Source organism: Phyllostomus discolor, chromosome 4 (assembly GCF_004126475.2).
Source record: "Phyllostomus discolor isolate MPI-MPIP mPhyDis1 chromosome 4, mPhyDis1.pri.v3, whole genome shotgun sequence".
Classification (NCBI taxonomy): Eukaryota; Metazoa; Chordata; class Mammalia; order Chiroptera; family Phyllostomidae; genus Phyllostomus; species Phyllostomus discolor.
In genome coordinates, this window is record NC_040906.2 from 61,416,039 (window position 1) to 61,431,863 (window position 15,825).

The window sequence follows — 15,825 nt, forward strand, 5'->3', positions numbered from 1 at the left end:
GAGGGAGTTTTAGCAAAAAGCAAGCCTCAAAGCAACCTAGGTACAATGCAGGCCTTTTTCCCCACTGAGAAAACCAATCCGTGGGCTTGGGTCCTGTGTGCCGACTTGCTCACTGCCAATTTTCTGAACCAGGAGTTGGGTTACATTCGCCATGCCATATGGATAGATTCCCTATAACACCATAGGAGCATTTCATTACCAGGGCAGGGATTAACAGCTTTCTTCAGAATGCAGTTTGGGAAATAGTACTGATAATTATTATTATCTAAAGCCCATATTTTATTCAGTGCTCTTCCCCCAATAACATACATGAAAATACATCATTCTGTTGGTAGAGACAATATTTCAATTCCGTCTTTCTACTCCTGATTGCCTAAAGTTTAGGCTCTAAACCATTTTAAAATTAATTTACACTAGGCAACAAATGTCCAATAATCCACCAAGGCCTGGAGTGAGACCAGGGCTGACAACTGCATTTTCCATGCTATTGGGCATTACTCTATTGATGCCCAAGATATCATAATTTCACCAATGTAACAGCAATTTTTTTCTGTCCAAAATTTAATTATATATGTTTTGGTTAGAATTTTAAAACTCTGAACCCCTTGATATGAAGAAAATTACTCACTACTTTAGTAGATGTTGAAACTACTGTTGAGCCATTAGAGGTACTGTGCAATGCGTGAGGAAGCCCTGTTACACTCTCTGCAGCTGCCTGGTGCCAGGAGGGGAGCATCTACAAGCACAGCTTCACCCGAAGTAGTTCTGAGGTGATGGTTTGCAAGAGAGGTAGTGGTTTTCATACTCCCTCAGACAAGCCTCTCACATCCCACAGCTCATTGGAGCTACTTTCCACGTGACAGAAATTATGCCCAATTACATACAGATTCATTACTTCTATTATATAAAAATCCAACATATCACCTTTCATTAGATGACGCCTAAATTTGCTTTTAAGGGTGTTTCTGCTTTCTCTTCTTCCAGTTCTTGAGATATCACCAGGTCAATGACATTTCAATAGGTTGTTAGAATAATTTATTGTTTAGTCTTTCTAACAATTAAAGTGTTTGCATCACACTCAGTCCCTTCCCCTTTTTCATTTTGTGTAAACTGACTGATAGGATTCAGTGAGTGGCCATCAGCAGCAATAGGAAAAGTCCATAAAATGGCAGTTGAGAGTAATAAATTCCCTACATAGCTCTTCAAAGGTATCCCTCAGACATAATTATTGACTACCATTTTCCCCAGCTTTTTAAAGAACAACAACCTTCCCTACTGTTATATCTCTAAGGTAAAAAAAAAAATCTGAAATCCTTCCACTTTGCAAGGATTTTTAAAAAATAAAATAAACCCATTTCTTGTACTTTTTTACAGTGGCCTGATGAGGAATACATTTTTTAAAAAATCTCTCAGGGGAGATCCTTTGCTGTTGAAAGTGACCCAGCACATCTAGAGAGAACCATAGGACCACGGGGATTTTCCATGTCTTCCTTTTCTCTCCAAGTGCCAAGTTATGGGAAATCCCAGAAAAGAGATATCAGCTAACTGGTCTTTTACTGGCCTGGAGGAATGTTAACAACATAAGTGTGTGGATAGTCTTATCACAGAGCAGTGGCCTGAAGAGTTTCGACATTTGCTGTTCTGCCACAGAATACCTTTTATACTTACGGCTCCACTGGATTCCTCCAGTCATCAGAGTTGCCTAGATCTCACTGTCATGCTCATGATGGACAGATATTGTACAATGTGTCTCTAATGTGTCTGGAGAAACCTGTGAGTGATGGTGGGGCTACCCCAAGTAGGAGTCTCCATTACTCTTGGAGTCATTTCTGAGCCCTCAATTTCTCTTTCCCTATAAGCAATCCAACTGTAAGCTCTGCCTATATTTGAAGGGTATCCAGAATCCAACCACTTTTCACTCTCTTTCTTCTCCAAGCCTTGATCATCTCTGGCACCTTTAACATTTCTTGTAATACTGATTTGGTCATGATAAACTTTAGCTTTTCTTCTCTTGGAAACTGTGTATGTCCTTTTAAATGATAGCCTTGCTAGGCAGAGTAATCTTGGTTGTAGGTCCTCGCTTTTCATCACCTTGAATATTTCATGCCACTCACAATAGCCAAAAGGTAGAAACAACCCAAATGACCATCAGTGGATGAATAGATGGCAGATAAACAAAATGTGGTATATTCACACATGGAATATTATTCAGCCTTAAAAAATAATGAAATTCTGATACACACTACAACTTGGATAAACCTTGAAAACATTATACTTAGTGAAATAAGCCAGACACAAAAGGGTTTATTATGTGATTCTACTTATTCGAGTTACCTAGAATAGTCAAATTCATAGAGATAGAACACAGAATGAAGAGTGGTTGCCAGTGGTCAGGGAAATGGGAAGTTATTGTTTCATGGTTACAAAGGTTCATTTTGAGATGAAGAAAAGTTCTGAAGGGAGATAGTGGTGAAAATTGCATAGCTGTGTAAATGTACTTAATGCTAATAAACTATATCTTAAAATGGTTACAATAATAAATTTTGTTATATATGTTTTACCACAATAAATAAAAAGTAAACTCCAGGCTAGAATGTGAGACTTTAGCCACAAAAATTTTCTCCAGCATTCAGTTCATTGTGGGTATGTACAGCAAGATGACAGGAAACAGTTGTGCATCCTTCTTGAAAAGAATTTTTCTGAAGGTAGTGAAATGTGAAACAAAGGTATCACTTCTAGATTTCATGCGTCCCTGGTGACACCGGCAAGTCAGCCATAGCATCTGCAAACAGCCCACTGTGCAGCGCATCAAATACTCAGTTACATCAGGGCCAAACCCAAACGCGAAGCACCCATTACCAATATCTTCTTTTAGCTACTCATTCTGAGACATTTTCATAAAAGACAACAGGAGATGGACTTGTCACCAGGGCTTGAAATAAAGCAGGTAAACACAGCAAGGCCATCCCAAGAACTAGCAGTCATTACTAAAATCCCTAGGGTTTGAATTGGCTCCCAACCAAGTTGACTCAGTATTTACTCTCCTAGGTGTGTTCGAGGTGCCCTGGGGCTGGCTCAGCTGGATCCTAGTTGTCATTCTCTGATGTGGATGAGTGACTGGGTCCTGGAAAGACCAAGTCAAACACAGTGAGTCAGATGGGTTCATACGGCTTCCTGAAGTCAGGACTCCACTGAGGAAAGCCCCTTCCTTTCTTCCTTTCTTCCTTTCTTTCTTTTGCTGTTTTTTAAAATATATTGTATTGATTATGCTATTACATTTGTCTCATTTTCCCTCCTTTATTCCCCTCTACTTTGTATACCCCCTCCCGTCTGCAGTCCCCACCCCCTCCACCTGCTTAGTTTATGTCCACGGGTGGTACATATAAGCTCTTTGACTTCTCCATTTCCTATACTATTCTTAGCCTCCCCCTATCTATTTTGTACCTACCATTTATGCTACTTATTCTCTGTACCTTTTCCCCCATTTCCACCTCCCCAACACCACTGATAACCCACCATGTGATCTCCATTTCTGCGATTCTGTTCCAATTCTAGTTTGTTTAGTTCATTTTTATTTTTTAGGTTTGGTTGTTGATAGTTGTGAGTTTGTTGTCATTTTACATTTCTACATCTCAGAAGTGAAGACCAGTTGAAAGGCAGAGCGCAGGAGGTGCTGCTTTCCCAGCTGTGAGGTACTCTGTGAGTCCACCTGCCCCCAGGTGAGACCCTTTGAAAAAAGTCAGACCCTCTGAGAAGAGTCAGACCCTCATAGAGAGGGCAGCATTCTATCCTATGGGCCTCAGCAGCCTATCTAAAAATATAGATGGTGTAACTTAGGATCTCTTGGTTTTAAGGAATATAGGGACCCCTTCAATGATCCACAAGTGATGGCAATTTGCTGCAAGAATACACATTGCTCTAAAAGAGACAGAATGCAGGGGAAACTCGGGAAGAGCCAGGCCTCAGGGAGATCTGATCTGGAAGGGTATTTGAGGGTCCAAGACAGCTCTCAGCCTGGGCCATGTTCTGTCCCCTCAATGGAATGAGTTTGTGGGTCTGACTCTAGCATTCCTCAGTTCAAGTGTCTCAGGGCCCCCCTTCTTTTTCTGCTGCTTTTGCTGTGGGTACAGTCCATCCACCACCTCATCTACACATCATAGTTTCCCTGTGCCTGGGCTTCTGAATCCTTATAGCTACAGATTCCTCCTAACACAGTCTCACTTGTGAATCATCACGTTTCCTCTAAGCTCATGTCCTCTTTGAGCCAGCTTCAGACCCCATGATCAAAACCCTGATTTTGATCTGTATTTGCCAGTTTAAATTATATATGTGTACCCACACACACAAAGGTAATTAATCTGGTTGGCTTGGATAAAGGGATGCAGTTTTTATTCAGGTGCTTTATCAGGTGCTGACCAGTTCATGGAACAAAAGAGGCGTGGACAGGTACTTTCCAGGAGAGGGCACCAGGCACCGCATCTTCAGGAAATCAGAATGTGTTCCCACTGCCATGTAGTCTGATGCAAATTACCCAGCATGGTGCCAAGGCGAAAAACAGAGTGGGTGGATGTTTAATTGTAGCGTTGTTCTACTTTGTATTTTCTCTTGAATTCAGCTGCCTTTCTCCACACTGCATTTTAAGACTTTTTCCAGCTTTCATGACAACCCAAGTGAGGAACACCTTTTCCCTCTCCTAAACGCATTATGTACTTTCTAAAACCATTTATTCATTTAACCATCTATATAGTAAATATTCACGGAGTACTTGTTTTGTAACATGTGAAATACTACACAATGAAGACAAAATTCATCCATACTTGGTAAATATCAATTGGATACTTAAATACAAAGTAACAAGCATTATACTGCTTTCTGGGAATATAAGGAGGTGTGGCTCAGTGGATTGAGTGCTGGCCTGTGAACCAAAAGGTCACCTGTTCAATTTCCAGTCAGGGCACATGCCTGGGCTGTGGGCCAGGTCCCCCACTGGGGGCATGTGAAAGGCAGCTCCTTAGTGTCTCTCTCGCAGGTTAATGTTTCTCTCCCTCTCTTTCTCCATCTCTTACCCTCTTTAAAATATTAAAAGACATATGTATAAGAACAGCTAAGACAGCCTCTGCCTGATACCTAGAAAGAATTCAATAAATGCTGCCTAGTGGACAAGAGAGGGAAGGATTAGGCAATTACAAGGAAAGGGAAAGGGGCTATCTTGGGGGAAGTCTCAGAAGAGAAGCCTGGAGAGACCATAAATGTCTTCTTATGGAAAGTTCCAGTGATATCTACACTGAGGCCTAGATAGTGAGTAAGCCAAGTGAGAGGAATAAGAAGGATGCAAGGGCCTCTAGGTGCACAAATGGGTGCAAACACTTAGAAGTAAGGGAGGGGCTGTAACTGGGGAGGGAGAGCAAATAAAGCAGTGTAATTATGATTTTAGGAAGCGGATGGGATTCTGCACTTGGGGTAGTACAAGGTCCCGATTTAAACTGAAGGTCACATTGAGTGACACGTTGTTGCTGCCTGCATCCAGTTGTCAGAGGGGCATGGAGATGGTCTGACAGTGGTATATGTCACTCCCACTCACATTCCTATTCCATTGGCAAGAGCTAAGTCACTGAGGTCTTCTTAACTACAAGACAGGTTGGAAGAAGTAGTGTAACCATATTACCAGGAGGAAGAGCTTTTGATGGCAGCAGGAACCTCAAAGAAGGTTCTAGGGAGTGGACAGATGGAGAGTTGTGCAGGCCTCTCTGGTCGCAGCTCATCCAAACTGTCTGACCGTGGCTGCCAGAGAGGGTGGTGGGCAGCCAGCCAACCCAGGACCTGAGGAAACCTCTGGAGCCCAGGACAGTGCTGTTCATGCCAAGGCACTTCAGGCAGTCTTAAAAAATGCAACTTCTTGTCTTCCAAAATGCAATTGGAAAATTGCATGTTTAGTCCATAGAAAGAGGTCAGTTTTTAAGTAGGAAATTGTTGAGAACTGTGAAGGGCTTGAGGTTTTACTTGCTTAGCTGACAAGTTAGATTAATACAGATTCATAGATGCTAGTAGAGATATGAGATTCCTCAGTCAGATATGAAGGATTCATAGCAATATCAGTGGCCTGAGGGGCAGCATTTTCTTTCACCAGTTTCCCAAGGCCAATTCCCAAAGTGTGATCCAAATGGGAAGAGGTGACACCTGCACATGTGGTGGGTTTTGTTACAAGAAAGAACTAGAAACCCCAAGCCTAGGGAAGCTGAATCTTTTATAATAGGCACTGAATGTGCTGCTTCTGGTTCAGGAGGGTGACACTCTATCTTCCCAAGGTATAAGCAAATCTGCTCCTTAATCCAAAAAGAGAGATCATCTCTACCTTCAAAAGCTGTTCACTTTACAAACATATTTAAAAAGATAACCCAGAAAAAAGCCAGTTGATGCCTTTGCTTACAAGATGGGCAGAAATGTGAGAGATATTCGGAGAATCGTCTTCCAACAAAGGTAGGCTCCTTTTTAGCAAGTAGGAGTGTTCTTTAGACAGCAGTTTTCTTTATTTGATCTTTCTCCTCCTGACCCCTAGACACTGGCCAGCCCCAGGGTTCTGTCCATAGAGCCCCTCCCTTCCCTAAGGATCTCATTCGGCCTTATGTATTTAAATGCCATCGGCGTCATATCTTTGAACTTATGTTAATGACCTTAAAATTCAGTTGACACCTATATCACCCCATTTGTAGACTCAATATCAAACTGCCCATAGGACATTTTCACTTGGTTATCTTCTAGACATCTCAAAATTAACATGTTCTTGAGCCCCATCCTCCACAGGAAAACTGATCATTCCCCAGAGTAACCTCTCTCAAGAAAAAGTATCATACACTCAGTTACTCAGGTCAAAAATCTCTTTCTTCCACAAGCACATCCTGTTTTCAAATTATATCTTATCTGACCAGCCCTGTCTTTCTACATTACCAACATCCTAGTCCTAACTACCTAGTAACTACCTAGCTACCTTGTTGTCCTAGAGAACAGCCATAAATTCCTTCCAATCTTGACCTCAGTGGCAACCAGAATGATTGCTTTAAAATGTAAATTAAATAATACCATTCTACTGTTTTCAACCTTCCAATAACATTCCAACACATTTAAAATAAAATTCAAGGTCAAGACTACATACAATCTAACCTCTGCCTCTCAATCTGACCTCATTTTTCACTACTCTCCATCTCCTGTCTTGCCCTCTACTGTCCTTGAAAATGTTCAGCATGAAGCTGTCTGAGGGCCTTTGCACTTTGTTGCCCAAGTTATTTGGGGCTCTGTTAGATGTCGGTTCAGCAGAGAAGTCCTCCCTGACTGTCCTAAATAAAATAACACAACATTCTTCTCCCTCTTCCTTTTACCCAGCTTTATATTTTTTCATAGCCCTTATCATTGCCTAATTTTAAGAACCTGTCTCCCTACCACTGCTCTCTAGCCTACAATATATGAGTGTTTCATATGTCAAGAGCTTGGGTTTGTTCACTGACATAGTCTCTTCTTCTAGAACAATACTTTACACAAAGTAGATATTCCATAAATATTTGTTGGATGAATAAGTGAATGAAAGCTAATACTGGATACAAAAATAGAGGTGACATCAGGGACACAGATAATTTGTGCATCAATCTTTCTTCTTCAAACTAAATCAATTTATTTCATATAACTGTATTTTTCTCCCAAAAGGTATACTTCCAACTTTTCAATAATTCTTTCTCTCCACAGGATTCTTGCCATGTTCTTCCAGGTTCTTGTATATGATAGAGTTCAAATTGAACATAGCCTTCTGAGAAGAACTTATAATTAGTTTTCCTTTTTTTCACAGGTTTCATATGCTCACTTAGAAATCCATGTTTAAAAGATAATCTCCCAGGATGTAAGCCCAGACATAAAGAAACCTGCCTAACTTAAGTTTGGAGAGTAGCAAAGTGAATATTTTATTCTTACCTGTTTGTAGTCTTCATAAATCCCAAAACATCTTCTTGAATACATTAGGAAAATATATGTAATCAACCTCATGAATTTAGCCATAGATTGTATAGCTTTTAACTTTGTCACTCTTCTGTTCAACAAGTAAGTACCTCCTATGTTCCAAGTGGTGAGCTAGGAGCTGGGACAGCACACTAAAAAGGGCACTTGGTCCCTATGAAGAGGGACTCAGAATCCTGGGCATCATTATTCAATCTTAATATAGTATATTTATTTCCAATATTACTTTAAAAATAAGAATTCTATACTTATAGAAAAATATCTTTCGTTCAATTTGAAAAACAAGGGAGCATAATGTTTTGCTTTCCCTAGCCTGCCTTCTAAATTGACTATAAAATAATGGTTTATATTTTTCAGAGTTCATTTCAGTTCTCTGCAAAGGATTTAAAATGCAAAGGAATGCAAAAATCTCAGGTATTTTTCTTTAGCTCATTTTTTAAAATTCTCCTTACCTCTAACTTACATATTTGTGTTTTATTTATCATTTTTATTGTTTTTACTTAGTTAAAATTCTTTTAGAAACAACTTAAAATCATTTCAATCCTCTTTTGACATTTCACTGATCAATATTTCACTAAAGGTATTGACTCTCTCTAGGATGCAGACAGAGTAGTAGAATTTACACAAAAATTTCTACTGAATGAATTTCCCCACCTTCTTGGTGATCGTACACCTGCCTTCCTTATAAGGAGAACAAGGAAGTAAATCATGTTGAAGTTGCTTTTAAACACAGCTTTTCTTTTTTACCTGTCCAGGTAGCCTCTGTTTTCATTTCAGTCTCAACTTTTTTATTTACATCTCAAGTTTCTTTTCAAAGCAGTGTAAGTAGTATTTAAAATTTTACACTTGGAGAAAGAAAGACTTTTAACGATGTTCAGCTTTGGTCTTGTAATGCTGAAGCTAATTCATTTTTTAATCTGTCGGCACAGCGAGAACTGAAACGAATGGGGATTGAACTGCTTTGCCTGTTCTTTCTATTTCTAGGAAGGAATGATCACGTACAAGGTAAGACCTGAGCTTGGCAACATATTGCTTTCGTGGTGTGCTTGTGACAAACCTGTCATTTGGTTCAGAAACTAGATCTGAAGTCATTTTTTATTCGATCTGTTTGATTGTTTTCTTGCCATTGAGTGAACCCTTTAACAAATTACAGGCAGACACAGGGCTGTTCCCATAGCAAATGCGCTAGGCTTAAGGTAAATAAATACAAAGGTTGCATGTGCATTTTAATGAGGACAATTAAACAGTATTACTACACAATAGAACTTCTTAATGCGATTGTGACAATCATTTTGTTAACTTTACTAACATTTTTTGGAAAACAAGAGTAATAACCTTGAGAGGGCAGGGGTATTTATTTTTAAAATGAAATTATACTATATTTAAGAGAGAAGTATTTTTAAATGGGTGTAAATAAGTTTTAAAAATTAAAGCAGATGAGAATGAATGAGGACAATAAATATGACGATCCTATATTTGTGAACATTGAAATATTTTTGTATTTTAAGAAGAAAGAATGATCATTTTTGGCTAAGACGACATATATTTTCAAATATAAACTTTGACGTCAAATGTAAACTTTATGAATTGCTAACATTTTGAGGACTGATTTTTGAAAACAAAAACAAACTTCAATATTGCTTCACTCAAGTACTTTAAGAGCCAGAAGGCTCAAAAATGGAGTGACTGAGAGTGTGCTGAATCCCTTGTATCTTGCTGGGTTTACACACAGGTGGCTGTGCCACGGGAGGTGCAGAAACCTGTGAAGACTGCTTACTCATGGGACCTCAGTGTGCCTGGTGTTCTCAGGAGGTAAAACAAATGACCTCAACATGTTTTTAAAAACTGCAGTTACATCTATGCTGATTTCATTGGTGACTGTTCTAATAGTATCCTGTTTACTATGGGGTTATAGAAGTGAAACAAATCTAGAAGGAAAAATGTTTGCATTAGTAGATCAAAGAAGTCACTGACAGGATTCCTTTCCCAGGCAATTTGAGGAGGCAGTGAATGTCATATTGTTCTGAAAAAATATTTAACTCGGGATCCTTTATTTAAGCTGATTCCTTCTCTTACATTAAAGCCCTTTCTAGCTGCTTACATGTCAAATGCCATCAGAGGTCATGGAGACGGTATTTTCTAAAGTTAAACATATATTTGATTTCGGTGCCATAATTGTATTCAGCCTGGGAACAATGATCCATTCGGAATCACTGCTATGTTCTAAGAGAAAAATTGTAAGTTTGGGGTAAACTTTACCAGTCAGGCATTATCCAGTTCTGTTACATATTGCATTTTCGTGAGCTTGGTGACTGCACCACAATGACATAGCCCAAAATAGACATTCCTTACATCATCAAAGGGTCAAGCATGTGGAAGTCGTGTGAGAGGGACTGGGGAATGTATTACAAAGTAGCCTGAGTCACTGCCCCCTGGGACACTAGAGAGCAACCGGTAAATGATTCTTGGTAAGAAAAAGCTGCTTAGCTTTATATGGATTTAGAATAGTTCTCTACCAAATCTCATAAATAGAACCTAAACACAAATCAAAACATGCTATTGCCAAGTTCAGCAAAGACTGGTAGCGTGCTCAAGGGGAACAGACCTGGATGCCCAGCTCGCTGGGTTAGAACTGTTAAAACCTGCCTCCCAAGTTGAATGTGTATCTGTGGAGGAGGACCTCACAGAACGAAAACCCAGCTCACTCCCCAGCGGCTTTGCCTGGTGAGGCACAAACAAAAGTGCAGTGCAAGGGAATTATGCCGTTTTATTCTTTTAAAATTTAATTTATTGGAGTGACTTTGGGTAATAAAATTATATAGGTCTCAGGTGCACAATTCTATAACACATCATCTGTATATTTTATTGTATGCTCACCACCCCAAATCAAATCTCCTTCCATCACCATTTATCCCCTCTTTACCCTCTTCTACCTCCCCCACCCCCTTCTTTCTGGTCATCGCCATACTGTTGTCTATCTATGAGGCTCTTTTTCTTTTCTTAATCCCTTCATTTTTTTCACTCAGCCTCTGGACAATTACACTTTTCTGAGCATATGTATTAAAAGTAGCTTTGAGAATATGCAAAGAGGGAAAAACCTACATTTTGTACATTGGCTCCCTGAAAAAGATAATATTAGTTTCATGTCAGAAACATAAAACAAAAAATAAGTCTAACAAAATGTTCACCCCTAGAATTTTTATTTCAATGCATCTTTTAGCACCCATTTAAGAGAGCTTCTTAAGTTACTATTGATAGCTTTACTTGTGGATGATACTTGATAGGCAGTTAATGTCAAATTTTTAAAGCCAGATTATTCTAAAAGGTCACTCCAGTGGTAGTAGTTGTATCAGTTGAGGCAGTTGAAGTATAAAGAAATTAGCCTTCCACTTTGAGCAGATAGAAAAACAGCTTCTATGAGTAACACTGACTCTCATCTTTGGGCAAAGATGGTAATTACAGGTGGTAGCAGTGACACATTGAGGAGGATTCTGAGGCCTTGTCCAACCACTGTTTACCTTGGACACATCATAAAAGTTAGTTTGCTACACCTAGCCTGGTGTCTCAAATATGCACAGACCTGACTGATATATAACAAATTATAGTCTCAACAATCAATTTCAGAAGAAATATAACTTTCCTAGTTGGTAAAAATAGCAATAGGGGATTAGAATCCTAAGGAATAAAAAAAAAATGAGCATTGGTTTGCTTCTTTCCATGCTTTCCAAGTATGAGAGTCGATGGGCCTCGTTTGACTTTGCTTAGTTAGAGCCTGTTCACAAACCCTAGAGCAGCCTTCAATGTGAGGCAAGACAAGTACTTCTCCCTCCACCTCCCTTGTCCCCAGGAGCTGCAAGGTTGGAACGGCTACATTTCTGCCTGCAACACTCACCTCCCTGCCTCATTCTACCCATATGAATCAGAGAGGGACTGGCAACTCCTTCGGTCTTACACCGAAAAGCAGTCCCCTATACCACATTTTCTCTCATTTCATTTTCCACTTCTAGACCTTGGAGAAAGTCCTAAAAGACCTTAAACTGAACACTTTAAGATACTGAGTTTAAAGCCTCCAAGAGGTGAACATCAACGTAGTTATGCTGTAATTTAAGGATGACACAGCCGTGAATTAAACCAGGATGGAGAGCTAGATAAGGCGATGTAGAAATCCACAGAAAAGGCTGGATTTGGTAATAGACAACTGAGAACTTGGACAGTCCCAGGATTTTTTAAAAACCACAAAACTCTTAGGTAAATTCAACTGAATATCATTAAAAGAAGAATGCAATTTTTCTCAGAATTTTAATGGTAGACTTCTCTGGTTTTCCTGCTGTCAGGGATATGATATTCTTTTAAAAAATTTTTTATTGGGGGATATGATATTCTCAGTATGACAAGCTGCTAACTAGAAAAGCAAGCAGAATAAATTTTACCTTATGAAGAAATAAAGATTTGTCTTCTTTTTCTCTTTATTGTTTTTCTTTTTTAGAATTTTACCCAGCCCTCTGGAGTTGGTGAAAGATGTGATACCCCAGCAAATCTTCTCGCAAAAGGATGTCAACTCAACTTCATCGAAAACCCTGTCTCTCAAGTAGAAATAGTTACAAATAAGCCTCTCAGTGTAGGCAGGCAGAAAAATAGTTCTGACATTGTTCAGATTGCACCTCAAAGCTTGATTCTTAAATTGAGACCAGGTACGTTATCATTTACATGAGCACTGGATCATGTAAATAATTCTAATGTCATGTGGTAATATCACTGTTCTGCTAATATATCTTGTACCACATATTACAATATCATTGATTATAATCACTTAGGTTTCTCATTCTTTAGGAAATAGAGAATTGCTTTTCTTTATTCGTATTAGTTACTTGCACTCCAAATGTGTTACTGAAAAAGCCTTATCTAATAGTAACCATTTGAATCGCTCCAATGTTGTTAAGGTTTACCTCACATTTCTTCGAGTTTAATGTAGCTTTAAACTCCTTTTTATTTTGCTCCCCTTTTCTAAAACCACATACAAAAAATTCAGCTTATCTCCCATCTAAATGGATGCCAGCTCTCCCAAGGAGATATAAAATATCCTAACTCTTACTTCTTTCAGTAGCTCTAAACACACTGCTGAAAGATTTTCATGGGCTCATTCATTCATAAACCTTGCCACATAGTTTATGAAATTATTAGTGTCTTCAGTACATTCTTACTGAAATGAACTAGCCAGCTGGCCCAGGCACAAACAAGTCTCAATGCATATTTATGGATTTACTTTTCTGGTGGGGTATTTGCAGGTGGCGAACAGACTCTGCAAGTGCAAGTCCGCCAGACCGAAGACTACCCTGTGGACTTGTATTACCTCATGGACCTCTCAGCCTCCATGGATGATGACCTCAACACAATCAAAGAGCTGGGTTCCCTGCTTTCCAAGGAGATGTCTAAATTAACGAGCAACTTTAGACTGGGCTTTGGCTCCTTTGTGGAAAAACCTGTCTCCCCTTTTATAAAAACAACGCCAGAAGAAATCGCCAACCCTTGCAGGTAAGTAAATGATTCTCTGGCATATTTGAACACTGATTTTCTGTAGAGATAGCCCCTCTGAGCTGCACTTGGCAGGAGCTTGCTCACTCCCTGGCATTTACCTCCTGCCTGGTTGAATTTCAGCAGCTTTTTCAGTTGCCTGAGTTGTTCAGAACCAAGGGGAAGTCATCTTAATACATGGTTCTTAGCATTGGGTTCTTGCAGCACCTGTCGCCCTGGGTAGGTCAAGATATGACAAACTTGGGTCTATGTTCTGCAGACAAGGGGACCTAGTCTTTCACTATAGGTTCCACTGACCTGTGCCCATCCCCAGTCCCTTTGAGACCATCTATTCTAAATGACCAGCACTTTCTGTGACAATTTGATGGTAACCCACATTTTCTCAAAATGTCTTTCTCCACTACAAAAACTTCTGCCAAAATAACATCTTTTGAAGCTTCCTCTGACACACTTTGGGAAATGGGGATTTCTCCTACTGCTTGGAGAAGGCCTTTGTAGCCTTCACTTCTACCTAATTCAGTAACAATTAGACAGTAACTCCATTATAATATACTGTAATCAGCTATTAAAATCATGTATCATTCAGGTAATGATTGTTGGAGGTAAGCTGCATTGTGATGGTTTAACTATATGGTCAATGGCATGTCCTAAATAAAATTATTTAATATCTTTCTAATGAAAAAGCTATCATTTACTTAGTGCCAGGCCTTATGCTGGAGGTTTTATATACATGACTTCATTCAGTCTTTATAATAACAGCAAGTCAAAGCAGATTATGTTATTTCTACATGTAAGGGAAGTAATAGAGGCTCTGAGAAGTGAGGAATTTGCCCACGGCTACATGACTAATTAGTGATTGGTGCTGAGATCTGGGATGGTCCAAAACCAAGCCTTTTACTACTATAAATCTAGGATATATAAAATGACTTTCCAAATCTCCATGGACCTTTAATACTTATATATACCCAGGGCATCAACCTATGTTTAGACAAACAAGTTTTATAATATCATTTTAAGACATTTCAGTGTGGTTTACAACTAGAATCTGACATAACCAAGAATACTTTGGCCACAAAAGGAACTGAACTCATCACTGATTGTAACTCTTAGGAATTGTGTTTGCGTTCAAGTATCAGAGATAGTGCCTGTCCCCACCACTGCCTTTTTGAGGTGTAATTGACATGTACTACAACACACTCATCAGAAATGTTCATTTTGATGAATTTTGACAATTGAATATACCAATGTAATTACCACTAAAACATGATATAGAATGTTTTGATCATTTCAAAAAAGTTCCCTTAGGCCTCATTACTATCTGTTCTACTTCAGAGATAGCCACTTTTTTTATTTCTGTAATTTAGATAGGTTTTGCTTATTTTCAGATTTCAAATAAATGGAATAATGTAGTATATACCTTCTGTGTCTGCCTTCTTTTGCTCAAAATAATGTTTTTGACATTCATCTATGATTTTGTGTTTATCTGCAGTTTGTTCCTTTTTGTTTTAATAGTCCATTACATAAATTTACTACACTTTGTTTATTCATTCTTCCATTGATGGACATTTGGGTTGTTCCATATTTTTTTGGCTACCATGAAAAATTCTGTTATGATTATTTGCATGTAAATCTTTGTGTGGATGAATGAATTTTGTATTTCTATTGAACAGATACCTAGAACTGGAAATGTTGAACTGTATGTATATATATACAATTCAGTTTAAAACTATATATATAGTTTTAATTTTTTTAAAAAACTATCATTATTTTCTGAAGAGGAAGTGCCATTTTGCATTTCTCTAAAAAATTTAAATATATTTTAAATATATTTAAAATATATTTTAAATATATTTTATTGATTATGCTATTACAGTTGTCCCATTTTCTCCCCTTTATTCCCTCCTGCCCTGTACCCCCCTCACCATCATTTGCCCACCTTACTTCATGTCCATGGGTCATACTTACAAGTTCTTTGGTTTCTACATTTCCTATACTATTCTTACCCTTCCCCTATCTATTTTCTACCTACCATTTATGCTTCTTATTTCTTGTACCTTTTCCCTCATTGTTCCCACACCCTATCCCCACTGATAACCCTCCATGTGATCTCCATTTCTGTGAATCTGTTCCTGTCATTTGCTTTGTTTGTTTGTGTGTGTTCTTTTTAGGTTAGGTTGTTGATAGTTGTGAGTTTGTTGTCATTTTACTGTTTGTATTTTTTATCTTCTTTTTCTCAGATAAGTCCCTTTAACATTTCATATAATAAGGGCTTGATGATGTTGAACTCCTTATCTT

The 15,825-nt window shown here is 38.6% G+C and overlaps 1 protein-coding gene across 2 annotated transcripts in view; it reads left to right on the forward strand.

Moving 5' to 3' along the window:
* ITGB6 (integrin subunit beta 6) overlaps nucleotides 1-15,825 on the forward strand; it is a 153,385-nt gene that overhangs the window by 60,676 nt on the left and 76,884 nt on the right. The window contains exons 2-7 of one of the 2 annotated variants that reach the window (XM_028510994.2): nucleotides 8,356-8,412; nucleotides 8,754-8,819; nucleotides 8,928-9,003; nucleotides 9,731-9,810; nucleotides 12,485-12,689; nucleotides 13,284-13,530. In XM_028510994.2, coding sequence (XP_028366795.2) covers nucleotides 8,398-8,412; nucleotides 8,754-8,819; nucleotides 8,928-9,003; nucleotides 9,731-9,810; nucleotides 12,485-12,689; nucleotides 13,284-13,530 — 689 coding nt within the window. In that variant the 5' untranslated portion in view covers nucleotides 8,356-8,397. The remainder of the gene's footprint in view (nucleotides 1-8,355; nucleotides 8,413-8,753; nucleotides 8,820-8,927; nucleotides 9,004-9,730; nucleotides 9,811-12,484; nucleotides 12,690-13,283; nucleotides 13,531-15,825) is intronic. The other variant, XM_036023399.1, reaches the window with a different exon arrangement.